The sequence below is a fragment of the Physella acuta genome, unplaced genomic scaffold, assembly GCF_028476545.2.
Source record: "Physella acuta isolate Inbredline_101_S28 unplaced genomic scaffold, ASM2847654v3 ptg001513l, whole genome shotgun sequence".
In the NCBI taxonomy this organism is placed as follows: Eukaryota; Metazoa; Mollusca; class Gastropoda; family Physidae; genus Physella; species Physella acuta.
The window spans coordinates 121,143-134,222 of NW_026733028.1; the positions used below are offsets into that span (position 1 = coordinate 121,143).

At 38.7% G+C, this 13,080-nt stretch overlaps 2 protein-coding genes across 2 annotated transcripts; both read right to left on the reverse strand.

The window, feature by feature from the left end:
* Positions 1-750: 750 nt before the first annotated feature.
* On the reverse strand, positions 751-5,648 carry LOC131928515 (uncharacterized). The gene is made up of 6 exons (XM_059284581.1): positions 5,301-5,648; positions 4,199-4,315; positions 3,182-3,313; positions 2,341-2,371; positions 2,121-2,158; positions 751-1,277 (listed from the first exon to the last, which is right to left on the reverse strand). The coding sequence occupies exons 1-6, from the start codon at positions 5,521-5,523 to the stop codon at positions 751-753; spliced, it is 1,068 nt and encodes a 355-aa protein (XP_059140564.1). The 5' UTR covers positions 5,524-5,648.
* Positions 5,649-7,069: 1,421 nt separating this feature from the next.
* Positions 7,070-11,546, reverse strand: LOC131928516 (uncharacterized). The gene is made up of 3 exons (XM_059284582.1): positions 11,269-11,546; positions 10,503-10,705; positions 7,070-7,309 (listed from the first exon to the last, which is right to left on the reverse strand). The coding sequence occupies exons 1-3, from the start codon at positions 11,303-11,305 to the stop codon at positions 7,070-7,072; spliced, it is 480 nt and encodes a 159-aa protein (XP_059140565.1). The 5' UTR covers positions 11,306-11,546.
* Positions 11,547-13,080: the final 1,534 nt, after the last annotated feature.

Genomic DNA, 13,080 nt, shown 5'->3' on the forward strand with positions numbered 1-13,080 from the left:
TGTGACGACGTGTGACGAGGGGCTTTCCACTTGCGCATTTTTTTCTGGGAACCTTTTTACTTTCTCGTATAAACGAAGTATAGAGAAAGTCTTGTAATCGTACAAAAACAATCGAGATTTTTGCAAATCTCGACGTTTTACACCTCACTGAGTCGGAAAAAACATAGTTTTGCAATCTTGTCCGCATGTCTGTGTGTCTGTGTGTGTGTGTCTGTAAACACGATAATTTGAGAACCGTTACAGCTAGGTTAATGAAATTTCAAATATAAGTATTATATCAAAATCGTAGCTGCGTAACAACTTTGTAGCGATTTCCAATAACCGGAAGTGGAACTTTTTCTACTTTCAATTTTTCAAAAGCCTATAACTTGAGTACTATTTCAGATAGATAAATTAAATTTCACAAGTAAATACTAATACTCTGCCTTCTATCAAATTTTGAGTAATTTCTGTTGACCGAAAGTAGTAATTTTCGATATTTCCGATTTCTCAAAAACGCTTATGAATATATAAAGTACTACTAATATTCCTGACTATTATACTCATTCTGTTTGCCATTCACTTGGTGCGCAATTCTTTCTTCTACGAGATTCTATTCTATTTCTATTTTTAAAAGTTTAAGTAATTAAAAATCATGTCTATATCCCGAGTTGCCATCCCCCGCCCGTAGTGTTATATAAGAATATTCGAGAAAGATTAGTGGAAATCACTTCCACTTTATTTTAATACGTTAATGAGAGAAAAAAAGGTCTAGTCTATGAAAAGCGGGACTGTGACGTCAATAGGTGTGATGTAACCGTTCTCTGAGTCAACACTTTCTCCTGTGTCACCTTGACCTTTTGACCTCTGCACCTCTCCTGTGTGCACGATGACTTTACTATAGTGCTGGATCGAGGCGTCCTCCGCCATATTGGTGGAGCTTAGTGGATCGTGCTCATCCACAATCGAATGTGGATTGTATACATCGGTGATGGCAGCGCTGGGTGGATCTGATTGGAGATCGATAGGTATAAGATATTCATCGATCTGAAGCTCCAGAGGCGTGTGTCTGGGTGGGGCCTGTGCCCCGCATGGCCAGGGCGCCGGGGGGTAACCCCCGCTTCGCCTCGTCGATAGATAGGTCAGACTTTCTCTCGCTGTTTCAGATAATTCTCGAAAGTTCTCTTCCACGCTGAGGTCTGGGGGTTGGTTCTGGTACCCGAAGTCGTCTGGGATGACGTCATAGATGTTGACTTCGTCGTCAGGTGGGTTCAACGGTCTTAATGGTAAACATTTGTCTAGGGAAAAAATGTGAAATGTGATCTAGAGCTTAACCTTATATATTTTTAAGAACAAAAGTAATGAAAAAAATTGTTATTTGCCGTTAAAAAATGCTTAAAGAGAGTTGTGGAAAGAAACTTTGTGACGTATTTTTAGAGAGAGTTTGCCTATTGTGGCGAATATTGGTAGCTTTTAAAAAGTTGTCTTTCGTAGCGCGACGTTAAAATTTAGTGATCTACTTTATGGCAACAATATTCTATGGGCGAAAATAGCCTCTCAACAATTAAATCGTTCGCCGAAAAGTATTAGAAAGTTGGTTTAGAGTGAAGAAAGGATTCAGGGGAGATCAACAACAAGCTATCCTAGCATTAGGATTAGGTGTATATCTACTGATCCCTTGCAAATGACGTCACTGAACAGTCACTATGTAAACAACCGCCATTGCGGTGAACACGGTATACGTTCAAAATGGTGGTCTGCTTTGAAATGCTGTTCTACTTGAAGAGAAAGTTCTAGAGCAACTTCTTTATTTCGATTGCGAAAAGTTGTAATAAACCAAGGTGAAAGAGCCCGACAGTTAGGAACGTATGGCCTAGCGATAGAGTACTAGACTGCTAATCCGAAAGTCTCAAGTTCGAATCCGGGCTCAAGCCAGTAGAACTTCCCTGAGTCCACCCAACTCTGATGGGTACCTAACTAACTTTAAGAAAAGTAAAAACGACTGGGCATAGTGCTGACCACACTATTCCTTCATATGCCGAGGTCACGGAAACAGGTGAACTCTCCTTCACTTACCCAATAGACTGTCAGATTCGAAAAGGGACCGTTACTAACCTCTGTGAACAGTGAATTAAACTTACCACCAAACTCCGAGATTTTAGCCGTATTGCTGACGTTACTGAAAAACAAAACAGTAGCTGTATACTCTACTTGTATTTAAAAGACACACACTATAGTACTACTTAATGTTTTATTTATTTTTTATTTTTATTGACCTTAATGTCTTCCCTCGTCCCTTCAACCAACCTTAAATTAAATATAATTTTAATTAGAAAATAAAAACATTTTATTCTGACCTACCGTCTGTCGTAGACACCAAGTCTCAGTCTAACTGGTAGAGAAAAAAAAACACGGAGAGATAGAAGAGGAAAAATAAATATTAATAAAGTCAGCAGTTAGAAAATGTTTTGCATCCATTTAAAAAAAGAGATGACTAACACCTAGCATGATCCTGTATAGATAACCTACAGCTAAGCGATTGTTAGGAGAAATGTAGAATTAAAATATCCAAGTTTAAATACATATGTAATAATGCAAGTCAACCCCCCCCCCCCCCCACCCCCCTAACCCCTTACATAATCTATTCTTTATTTATTCCATTATTACTATCATTGATTGATACAGGTTGTTTTTCCCAAACAAAAATTCGGAAATTTCCGATTCTCTAAAAAAAATCTAAAAAAATAAAATGCGTCTATTTCTAAACAACATTCAGTGATGGCATTTCAGCTTAATGATCTTGAATTGCTTTTACTAGAGTAAATTTTAAAAAAAAAAATAAACCTCAGATAAAAACTCCATAATTGCTTTTCACCATAGTTTAAATAAAATACTTTAAAAGAAGATAACATTCAAATATAGTTTATTATTTTAATACTAGGGGAAATAAACCTTTTTTTTCTAAATTATTTATAACATCCTCTTTATTTAACCAGTAGTGAAATTAACTCGATATTTTATTTTTGAAAAGTGAAAAATTCCGTGTACATTTTTTAGACATCAATTTTTACTAAATAAATATTTACTTTACACTATTAATAGACGGAAAAGATGTTGAGCGTTACGTAAAGTTTAGTCATTTGTTTAACTATTACAAAAGTAGTCATTTGTTTAACTGTTACAAAAGTAGTCATTGTTTTACCTCGACAGCAGTAAGCCACGGTTGTGATGAGAAACAGAAGGACAAAAGTTGCTGTAGTTACTGACAGACCAACGATGAAGTTGTTTTTCTGGTCGTCTATCCACATGTCTGTTACGTAACGTGTTGTATTCACTGTGTTAATATTGGATCGTTTTTTTTATTACATAGGTTAAAAGTAGTAGGGCTGGTAAGTAGGTCACCAACTACTTCTACGGCTCAATAAAACCTGCATGAGCCATAGAACTGGTTGGTGACCTACTTACTAGCCCTATTAAAAATGTCTAACTATTTACATTTGAAGTATGTAAAATAATATGACTTTTTTTTTTCCAAACAATACACATGTGTATTCTTAAACGGTTCACTCGAAAGCCTTTAGTTGTAGAGCTACACTTAACCTTACCCTAACTCTAACTCTGAACATTATCTTAACCTAAGTTAGTCCCTATGATAGCTAGACTGCTAGCCCGAGAGTCTCGAGTTCAAATCCGGGTTGAAATCAGTTTAACTTCTCTGAGTCCACCCAGCTCTTATGGATACCTTACGTTAGTGAAACAAAGGCGGCTGGGCATAGTGCTGACCGCACAATCCCTTCATATGCCAAGGTCTCTGAGGCAGATAAACTCTATTTCATGTACCCCATGTGTCTTGCGCCCGAAGGACAAATGCCGATGATAATGAAGTTAGTCCCTAGTGCTATCCCGTACCCTGGACCTTGATCCTCATTCGAATTCGGACGTGTCCCTATCACTAAGCTTTACTCTAATAATCCCACAACCATAACTGTATTTAAGTACATACATACAAATATAGAAATTTGGGTATGCAGTCATGTGTTTGTAAGTGTAACAGCGTGTGTTATTAAGTGTCAGCGTGTATGTAAGCGGGTGCGTGTGTGTAAGTGTGTGCATGCGTGTGTACATGTGTGTGTCTGTGTGTGTATGAGTGTGTTTGTGTGTATGTGTATGTGTGTGTGTGTCTGTATGTGTGTGTAATAATAATAATATCCGTTTTGACCTGCTATCTCCGTCGTGTTGAGCACACTACTGCGGTCAGCTGAGATGAGATCTACATAGTCAGTGACCCGTGTCCATGTGACCTGGGCGGTGGCTGAGGTTAACTCAGACCCGTCTTCTGAAAACATGGACTGGGTTAGTATTTCGTGTGAGTAAATATCTAAGCTATTATTTTCATGTGAGTAAATATCTAAGCTATTTAGTCATACACTCTACGTTATGTATGACGAGGTAGTCGGATGGTAGAGCACACGAACTGCTAACCAGGCTTGAAGACGTCCCTGAGTACATCCAGCTCTAATGGGTACCTGACTCACGTTAGGGAGAGTAAAGAAGGTAGGGTAGACAACTGGAGAGGGAATACAGTGGTATGCGACATATTGGGTAGACAACTGGAGAGACAATACAGGGGTATGTGACATATAGGGTAGACAATCATTATATCCTTTCAAATGCCTATTTCACAGAAATACGTGAATTCTACTTCACCTGCCTCAAGTACTTTAAGGACAAAATTTGTTACTTTTTTATTACTCTATTACTTTAAGTCTTGTATTATTAGGAAGTAAAGTACAGTTTCTTTAATTTGACTGCAACAGAAGTAGAGTACACCTGTTTATATAACACATGAAAGGTGATAAAATTTAGAGTTCAGTACAATTGCTCTCCAAATTTACGAACTGTTATTTTTAAAGACAACGTTTTTTATAAGAGTTCGAGCTCGTTTTTTATTCAGTTTTAAATAATTTTGTCTTGATATTTGTGTAACGTGTCGGACGGAATGACCAAGGCGGTAGAGCACTATGCTGCTAACCCGAAAGTCTTAAGTTTGAATCCGGGTCCAAATCAGTTAAACGTCCCTGAGTCCACCCAGCTCTGATGGGTATCTAACTCATGTTTGGGAAAATAAAGGCGGCTGGGCAAAGTGCTAACCACACCTTATACCGAGGTCAAGAAACATGAACTCTAGTTCTTATGCCCAACGGATCGCTAGGTCCTTAGAGGATTCTTTACTTTTTTTCTTTTTTTTTTGTGTAATGTAAAATTATGATTTTCAAAAAGTGTTTTTTTAAAGAAAAAAAAAACACATAATTTTATCAAACCTTTTTGTTGTAATGCTATGACGTAAGTGTTTGATCTCACTTCAGACCCGCAAACATCAAACCGTAAAGTGAGGTTCACCGTGTTTCGAACCCCGGCCTCCGTCAGGTTGTACACAACACACGAGTCGCCCTTCACTAGCGTCTCGGCCACCTCCAAAGCGGCCGTGCAAGGGGAGGGTAACTCCGAACAACAAAATTTAATTTCTTCCTTGTTGTCTCCCATGTGAACTACGCTTGAATTAGACGCCAGTGCGAATACGCTTTCTTGAAAAATAACACTAGTTATATCTGAAAAGTACTCATCCAGTTAATGATTAGCGCACTTAGTTTATTTATAAATCATTAGCGGTTTTCATATAAAAAGATTTTATAGATTTTTCCATAATTGAGTATATTTTAGGCTTATATTTATCAGAGTTTCTTCCAGGCATTCCCCCCCCCCCGAAGAAAGTCTACCGCCCCCCCCCCCCCGCTCCCCGACCGAAATGGAATTTATATAGAAAAATATACTTTTACCAGTGTCCCCCCCCCCCCCCCCCCCGGAGAATGTTGACCGCCCCCACCGAAAATATCAAGTGCCCCTACCCCCGGAGAAAAAAGTCTAGAAGAAACACTGATATTTATAACTCATTACTATGTTATTAAAACACTATGTCTAAATAGTGTATTTAAGAAACAAGTTAATTAAAAAAGTCTAGTGACATTTATGCGCAATTTCCTTATGTTATCTAAAAATAGCTCTGACGTATAATGCTGGGATGCGTTCAAGCTAGAAGAACAATCGGTTTGTAGGTGTTTTTGTAATTTTAAAATTTGTGACCAAACGAGAGGATATTTTTGAAAACTTTCTTCGGCAATATTGCTCTAAATTATGGCAGGAATCGATTGGTACATGTTTCAAGTCGCTAAGTGGTCTGGTTGACGAGATATGGGCCAAAAACTGCTTTTTTTCGAGGTTTTTTGGCTTTTCCGGGAAATACATGAAAGAAACCCGGAATTTTTATGGCCTATGCTCATTCTTGTAACTTGCTTAACATAATTGCTTTTGGAACTAGTCATCGATATTGCTTCGTTGAGGAGGAGATACGACTTAAAGCCCGGACACACATTCATCCATACATTCATCCATCCATCCATCCATCCAGAAATGACGCGTTAATAAACGCAATTCTCCAGAATGGAAATTGCGCTAAAAACTGTATACCGAGTTTACTTTTTCCATAAAACGGTCTTTTTGTCAGTACAACGGAGAGTTGTCTTAGCTATTACCCGAATCGTGTATTAAGAGTGATCTCCCCTTAAAGCAATCCATCTTAGTGATCTCCCCTTAAAGCAATCCATCTTAGTGATCTCCCCTTAAAGCAATCCATCTTATTGATCTCCCCTTAAAGCAATCAATCTTAGTGATCTCCCCTTAAAGCAATCCATCTTAGTGATCTCCCCTTAAAGCAATCCATCTTAGTGATCTCCCTTTTAAGCAATCTATCTGGCGTCCATGTTGAAAAAAAATACACAAAAAAAAAACGGAGTGGGACGGAGTGGTATAGAGCTAGACTGCTAACCCGTAAGTCTCGAGTTCGAATCCGGGTTCAAGTCAGTAGACCGTCCCTGAGTCCACCCAACTCTGATGGGTACCTAACTCACGTTAGGGAAAGTAAAGGCGGCTGGGCATAGTGCTGACCACACTATCTCTTCATAAGCCGAGGTCACAGAAACAAGTGAACGCTTCTTCACTTGCCCCATAGACCGACAGGTTTGAAAGGGAAACTTTACGTACACAAAAAATGGTATTTCCAATTACCGGAAACTTTGGGAAAATGCTGAATCCCGCTGTACATCCTAGACAGGTTGGAGTGTACGAGGTAAGCTTGCAAGCCCGAGTGGCTGTAGGATGAGAGCGCCGTGATGTTGACGATGATGTGGTGGATGCCGTCGTCGTCTGTGGTGTTGCAGTAGCAGATGATGCGGTGTGTTCGGTTGCAGCCTTTGGTCAGGTTGACTGCACATAACTGGAGAGGGGATACAGTGGTATGTGATATTCAGGGTAGACAAATTGAGAGGTAATACAGGGGTATGTGGCATATAGGGTAGACTAATGGAGAGGGAATACAGGGGTATGTGACATATAGGGTAGACAACTGGAGAGGGAATACAGGGGTATGTGACATATAGGGTAGACAAACGGAGAGGGAATACAGGGGTATGTGACATATAGGGTAGACAACTGGAGAGGGAATACAGGGGTATGTGACATATAGGGTAGACAACTGGAGAGGGAATACAGGGGTATGTGACATATAGGGTAGACAACTGGAGAGGGAATACAGGGGTATGTGACATATAGGGTAGACAACTGGAGAGGGAATACAGGGGTATGTGACATATAGGGTAGACAAACGGAGAGGGAATACAGGGGTATGTGACATATAGGGTAGACAACTGGAGAGGGAATACAGGGGTATGTGACATATAGGGTAGACAACTGGAGAGGCAAAACAGGGGTATGTGACATAAAGGGTAGACAACTGGAGAGACAATACAGGGGTATGTGACATATAGGGTAGACAACTGGAGAGGCAAAACAGGGGTATGTGACATATAGGGTAGACAACTGGAGAGGCAAAACAGGGGTATGTGACATAAAGGGTAGACAACTGGAGAGACAATACAGGGGTATGTGACATATAGGGTAGACAACTGGAGAGGCAAAACAGGGGTATGTGACATAAAGGGTAGACAACTGGAGAGGGAATACAGGGGTATGTGACATAAAGGGTAGACAACTGGAGAGGGAATACAGGGGTATGTGGCATATAGGGTAGACTAATGGAGAGGGAACACAGTGGTATGGCACATACAGGGTAGACAACTAGAGAGGGAACACAGTGGTATGGCACATACAGGGTACACATATTTGAAGGGAATACAGTGGTATGTCACATACAAGCTACACATATTTACAGGCAACACAGTTGTATGTCACATACCAGACAGCTGGAGAGGGAGTATGGGGTATGTGACATACAGGGTACACATATTTACAGGCAACACAGTTGTATGTAACATACGGGGCAACATATTTGTATGAGACATACGAAGCACAGAAATTTACAGGCAATACAGTTGTATGTGACATACAATAAACACGAATGGAGAGGCGGCATAATTGTATGTGACATACAAGGTATACGAGTGATGAGGTAATACAGCTGTATGTGACATACATAGCACATACATTTAGAAGCAAAACAGTTTTATGTGACATAAGAAAACACGAATGGAAAGGTAATACAATTCGACATAAAATGTAGACCAATACTTGTAATACAGCTGTATGTGACATACAAAGCACACGCATTTAGAGGCAACCGTTTTATGTGACATACAAGGCACACAAAATTAGAGGCGATATATTTTACATTACATATAGAGTACATATATTTAGAGTAAAAATAATTCTTAGTCGCATTCACAACACAAGTAACACATTTTAAATTAAAGTGAATCTATTAAAACATGGGTTGAAAACATCGGGCAATCAGAGAAGAATAGATACAAGTTTGAATCACGTTATTTTTTTTTTAAAAAGTAGCCATAGTTTAAAAAATTCACGCAGTAGGCTATTGATAAAGGGGGGGGGGGGGGGGGGTGTAGTGTGAACAACAGCTAGCAAAAGTGAGTAGTCATTCAGACGTGACATTAACTCACTAAAACTAGCAGACATCTAGTTTCAAATATTATTTCAAGCTTTTCTCAAATACTTTCGCTAAATGACTTTTGGCGACGAAACTTCTATCACAACCAACACAACTCTCTCACTCCAACTCAGCCACTTTAAAAAGTCTGTCTAATCGTACAAATTATTCACAAACTTTAATTACCATAGTTATCGTAATTTAAAATCTTTTTCAAAACATCCGGCTCTTTCTTCAAGGTCACTGGAGTGGTTTTTTCTCGAGTGCTTTAACTCATGAATTAAACCCACCCTCAAAACACTTGTTGTCTATTTTACATCGGCCTCTATATCGGTCTCTGCAGCGCCCTCTATACCATGATACACTCGAGTGATACAACGTTAAATTTATGAAAAGTTCAATTCGAAGTGGGAATCTAGAGTATGTGGTGTCTCGAAAGTACGGAGTCTCGTTTTCTCATTGTTATTATTTTTGTTTTTTTTGTTGTTGTTTTTTGTGGCCCCTGTGAAGCATAGGGCTGCATCCACACCTCTCAACCAGACTCGGTTTTAGGGCAGCTCTTTTTATTTGTCCCTACGTAAGCCCTACACCCTTGCCTCTTCTTCTACGGCCTTTCTCCAGGATTTCCTTGGCCGTCCTACTTTCCTCTTCCCCTGGAGATTTCAGTCTAACGCTTCCTTTCTCGATATCATCCTCTTTCCTTTTCAGTGTATGCCCTATCCATCTCCATTCACGGGCTTTGATGTCACTGTCTATCGGCTGTTGCTTTGGGATTTGCCACAGGTTTTCCTTTAAAATCTCATATCATCTTATCTTAAGGATCTGCCGTGAACATCTAGTCGTGAACATCTAGCCGTGACCATCTCGCCGTGACCATCTAGCCGTGACCGTCTAGTCGTGACCGTCTAGTCGTGACCGTCTAGTCGTGACCGTCTAGCCGTGACCGTCTAGCCGTGACCGTCTAGCCGTGACCGTCTAGCCGTGACCGTCTAGCCGTGACCGTCTAGCCGTGACCATCTAGCCGTGACCGTCTAGTCGTGACCATCTCGCCGTGACCGTCTAGCCGTGACCGTCTAGCCGTGACCGTCTAGCCGTGACCATCTCGTCGTGAACAACTGTAGCCTGGCCCGTGGTGGGGATAAAAATACTTTTTACCATTGTGTTATTTGTTGATCTCCTTAGAAATACCAGCCGTTAATATTGCCGATTGAACATCATAATGTATCTTACTATACAGTTGCTTATTTGGCATTGTCCATTTATGACGTTACATAACTAACCAATTTTGCCCCCATATCGACAAACATTTTCAGAATGAGCCAGATACCCTCCCACCCTATTTCTTCTATCGAGCAGTAGGGGTGTTCCGAATCTCCCCCCCCCCCCCCGATATATTAAATATTTGCCTGAAAGAAACACTGTTATGGACTAAAAAAATTCTCACACACAATTTTAACCATGCGTTGAACTCGCAGTAAAAAAATTTAAAATAAACCAATGTATTTACGTAAGTAAAATTTTGGTCGCGGTCGTCGGTCGAGTGAAATCGGACGGTCCGACTCCAATCGTCCGACAGGTGAGTGAAGTTCACCAGCGCCGTGAACACCATTTTGTCCTCGCCGTGACGTAATCCATCCCTGCACGCTGATTGGCTGTAGGCCCGGTCGTATGGTAGTAACACGACATTCTGTCCAATCACATCGGCTGTGACTAAAAGTAAATTTGAAAAAGATTTTAAATGGTAGGAAAATGAGAAAAAAAAACGCATTTGCTTTATTTAATAAAAGCATTAAGCATTGGTCATTCGATAAATCCCCTATACATTTTGGTAACCAATGCCTTTTTGGTGCATTTAAAAGCTTATTGTTAGAAATGATTTTTTAAAAATATTAACCACTTTTTAGTAGTACGTGAAAAAAAAAGCAGTTTGCCTTCGATGGCAAACTGAAGGAGTGAATCTTGTTGTCTCCACTTTTATTATTGAATTTAGTAATTTTTAATTAAATTTCAATAACCAGTCTAATATCTAATTAAATTTTTAAAAATAGATATTCTTGCATTGTTATCGAAGACGAATGTACCTGGAAAGTTTAAAATGTACATTAAAAGTGGGTCAAAATTAAGTAACAGGATTTGCCACAAACCCACAAATTTCAAACAAACAAACAAACAAACAGATTATGTGAACTAAATAAAAGCTTATAACTTTAAAATGCATCATCTTTTTGTAAATTAATTATTTTAAACTGCTTAAAATTTAAAAACAAACTTACCGAATAAAGATGAACAGATAATAACAATCATCGTCATTTTCCTTGGTTTGTTTTTAATTTAATTAAAATTTGAAGTTTTATTAAAAATATTTTTAAAATATTTACATACAGTTGATTTTATTGCACCGATAGACTAACATATTAATATCATGTATGTCTCTTGATCTCCTCAATCATGTGAGCTTTAATACTTCTTTTCCTTGAAATATCCGTGATTGATTTTTAAGTAAATCTTTTCAAATCCCCGAATTTCCGCATATTCAAATAATATGCTACTGGTGCCGGAAATGTAGTCTTTGCTCAGAAGAAGTGTAAATATATCTAACTGTTATTTAAACGAAAACACTGAATAGCATTGAGATTTTTCCGCCACGTGAAACGATTTATCATGCCTTCATTTTTTAAGAAAATTGATGATTTTTTTTTTTTTTAGAAAAGCATTAAGCACACGTTTTCCTCACCCCAACGCTTTTGAAGTATCCGGGTTTTTTTTTTTTTACCAGATGTTGAGATATATTTGAAATAAGGTGAAAGAAAAAAAAAACCAAGCTAATTTTAAAACCAATTGACGTTTACACTATGGCTAAGCTAAAATGTGTTTGGTTCAAAGGTCAACTCCGTGTTGAAGAGTCTACATAATGGTGTTGATTAATTGAAAAATTGTGGGGGAATTTTTTATTCCAGTATTCGATAATAAGGTGTTAAAAATGGGTGTTAGGTTACTGGTTTGTTAAATAAAATACACACATGGATTGTTAATGTCAATCTCAACTCTATCCCTAACGCCAAACCCTATAGTTCTACCATAAGCTTAACCCTAATTTCTAACCATAAAACTAGTCGAGTTTAAAATACTATTAACAACCTAGCACTCTTATTTTTGGAAGAGTCTATTGTCTGACATCGGTATCATTAATCATCCAAAAAGTGTTCAATGAAATGAGTGACTGTCTTCCTCTTTAAAAAAAGATAGCAATATTTTATTAATAATATTAATTGAACTAGGTCAAGGTTAAGTAGTGTAATCAGTTTTACTTTCAATTTGCAACAAAATTTGAATACAAAAGCACAATAACCGCTACAATTCAGTTTAAAACATTATTTTTAAAAATATTTTAAAATGTGACGTCACACTTTAAAATCACCCCCTCATCCTCCCTCCCCACTTCCCGTCGTCTACCTCATCACATAGAACAGGGGTCTCCAAACTTTTCAGTCCGAGGGCCGCATTAACTATCACATATCAGTTCGGGGGCCAGTTTCTTCCAGGCATGTCTTTGATTTTTCTGGGCAAAGTTCATCAGCCATCACCAACAAACGTTTTTTCCGTGGACAAAAAGATCTTCGCGGGCCGCATGAGAGGACCTCGCAGGCCGTAGTTTGGAGACCCCTGACATAGAAGACTGAACACCCAGGACGGTGACGTCATTTTACAACACACGTTAGAAAACTACTTACTTTTTAAAAAGCAAGTAACTTGACATACGTTAAAACTCCTACGAAACAACAATTTTTTCAACCAATTAACCAAAGCTCTGTATGTCAGTATGTCCGTAAAGTTTGTAGCTAATCCACCTGATCCACCACGTAGATGTCAACTCTAGCTCTTCTGCCTCGCCTCTCCTCTTTACAAGTTTCTTAAGATCACACAACAAACATGAGATACAAACTTCACTATAAACGAAAAATCCTGTTATAAGAATACACATGTACAATTTCGCTGTTTTAAAATCAAACACAAAGCACAACTGTCCATTGTTTTTATTCATTTAACTAAAAACACTTTACGAGAAATAAAATTCAAACATTTTT

Excerpts from the sequence above, each read along its gene's own strand:
- LOC131928515 (XM_059284581.1), bottom strand. The coding sequence starts at position 5,523 with ATGGGAGACAACAAGGAAGAAATTAAATTTTGTTGTTCGGAGTTACCC. Across the intron at positions 3,314-4,198 it reads CAACACGACGGAGATAGCAG|TGAATACAACACGTTACGTA; the intron begins GTCAAAACGGAT and ends ATATTAACACAG. Across the intron at positions 2,159-2,340 it reads CTTGGTGTCTACGACAGACG|TAACGTCAGCAATACGGCTA; the intron begins GTAGGTCAGAAT and ends TTTGTTTTTCAG.
- LOC131928516 (XM_059284582.1), bottom strand. The coding sequence starts at position 11,305 with ATGACGATGATTGTTATTATCTGTTCATCTTTATTCG. Across the intron at positions 10,706-11,268 it reads TATCTGTTCATCTTTATTCG|TCACAGCCGATGTGATTGGA; the intron begins GTAAGTTTGTTT and ends ATTTACTTTTAG. Across the intron at positions 7,310-10,502 it reads GCGACCAAAATTTTACTTAC|TTATGTGCAGTCAACCTGAC; the intron begins GTAAATACATTG and ends TCCCCTCTCCAG.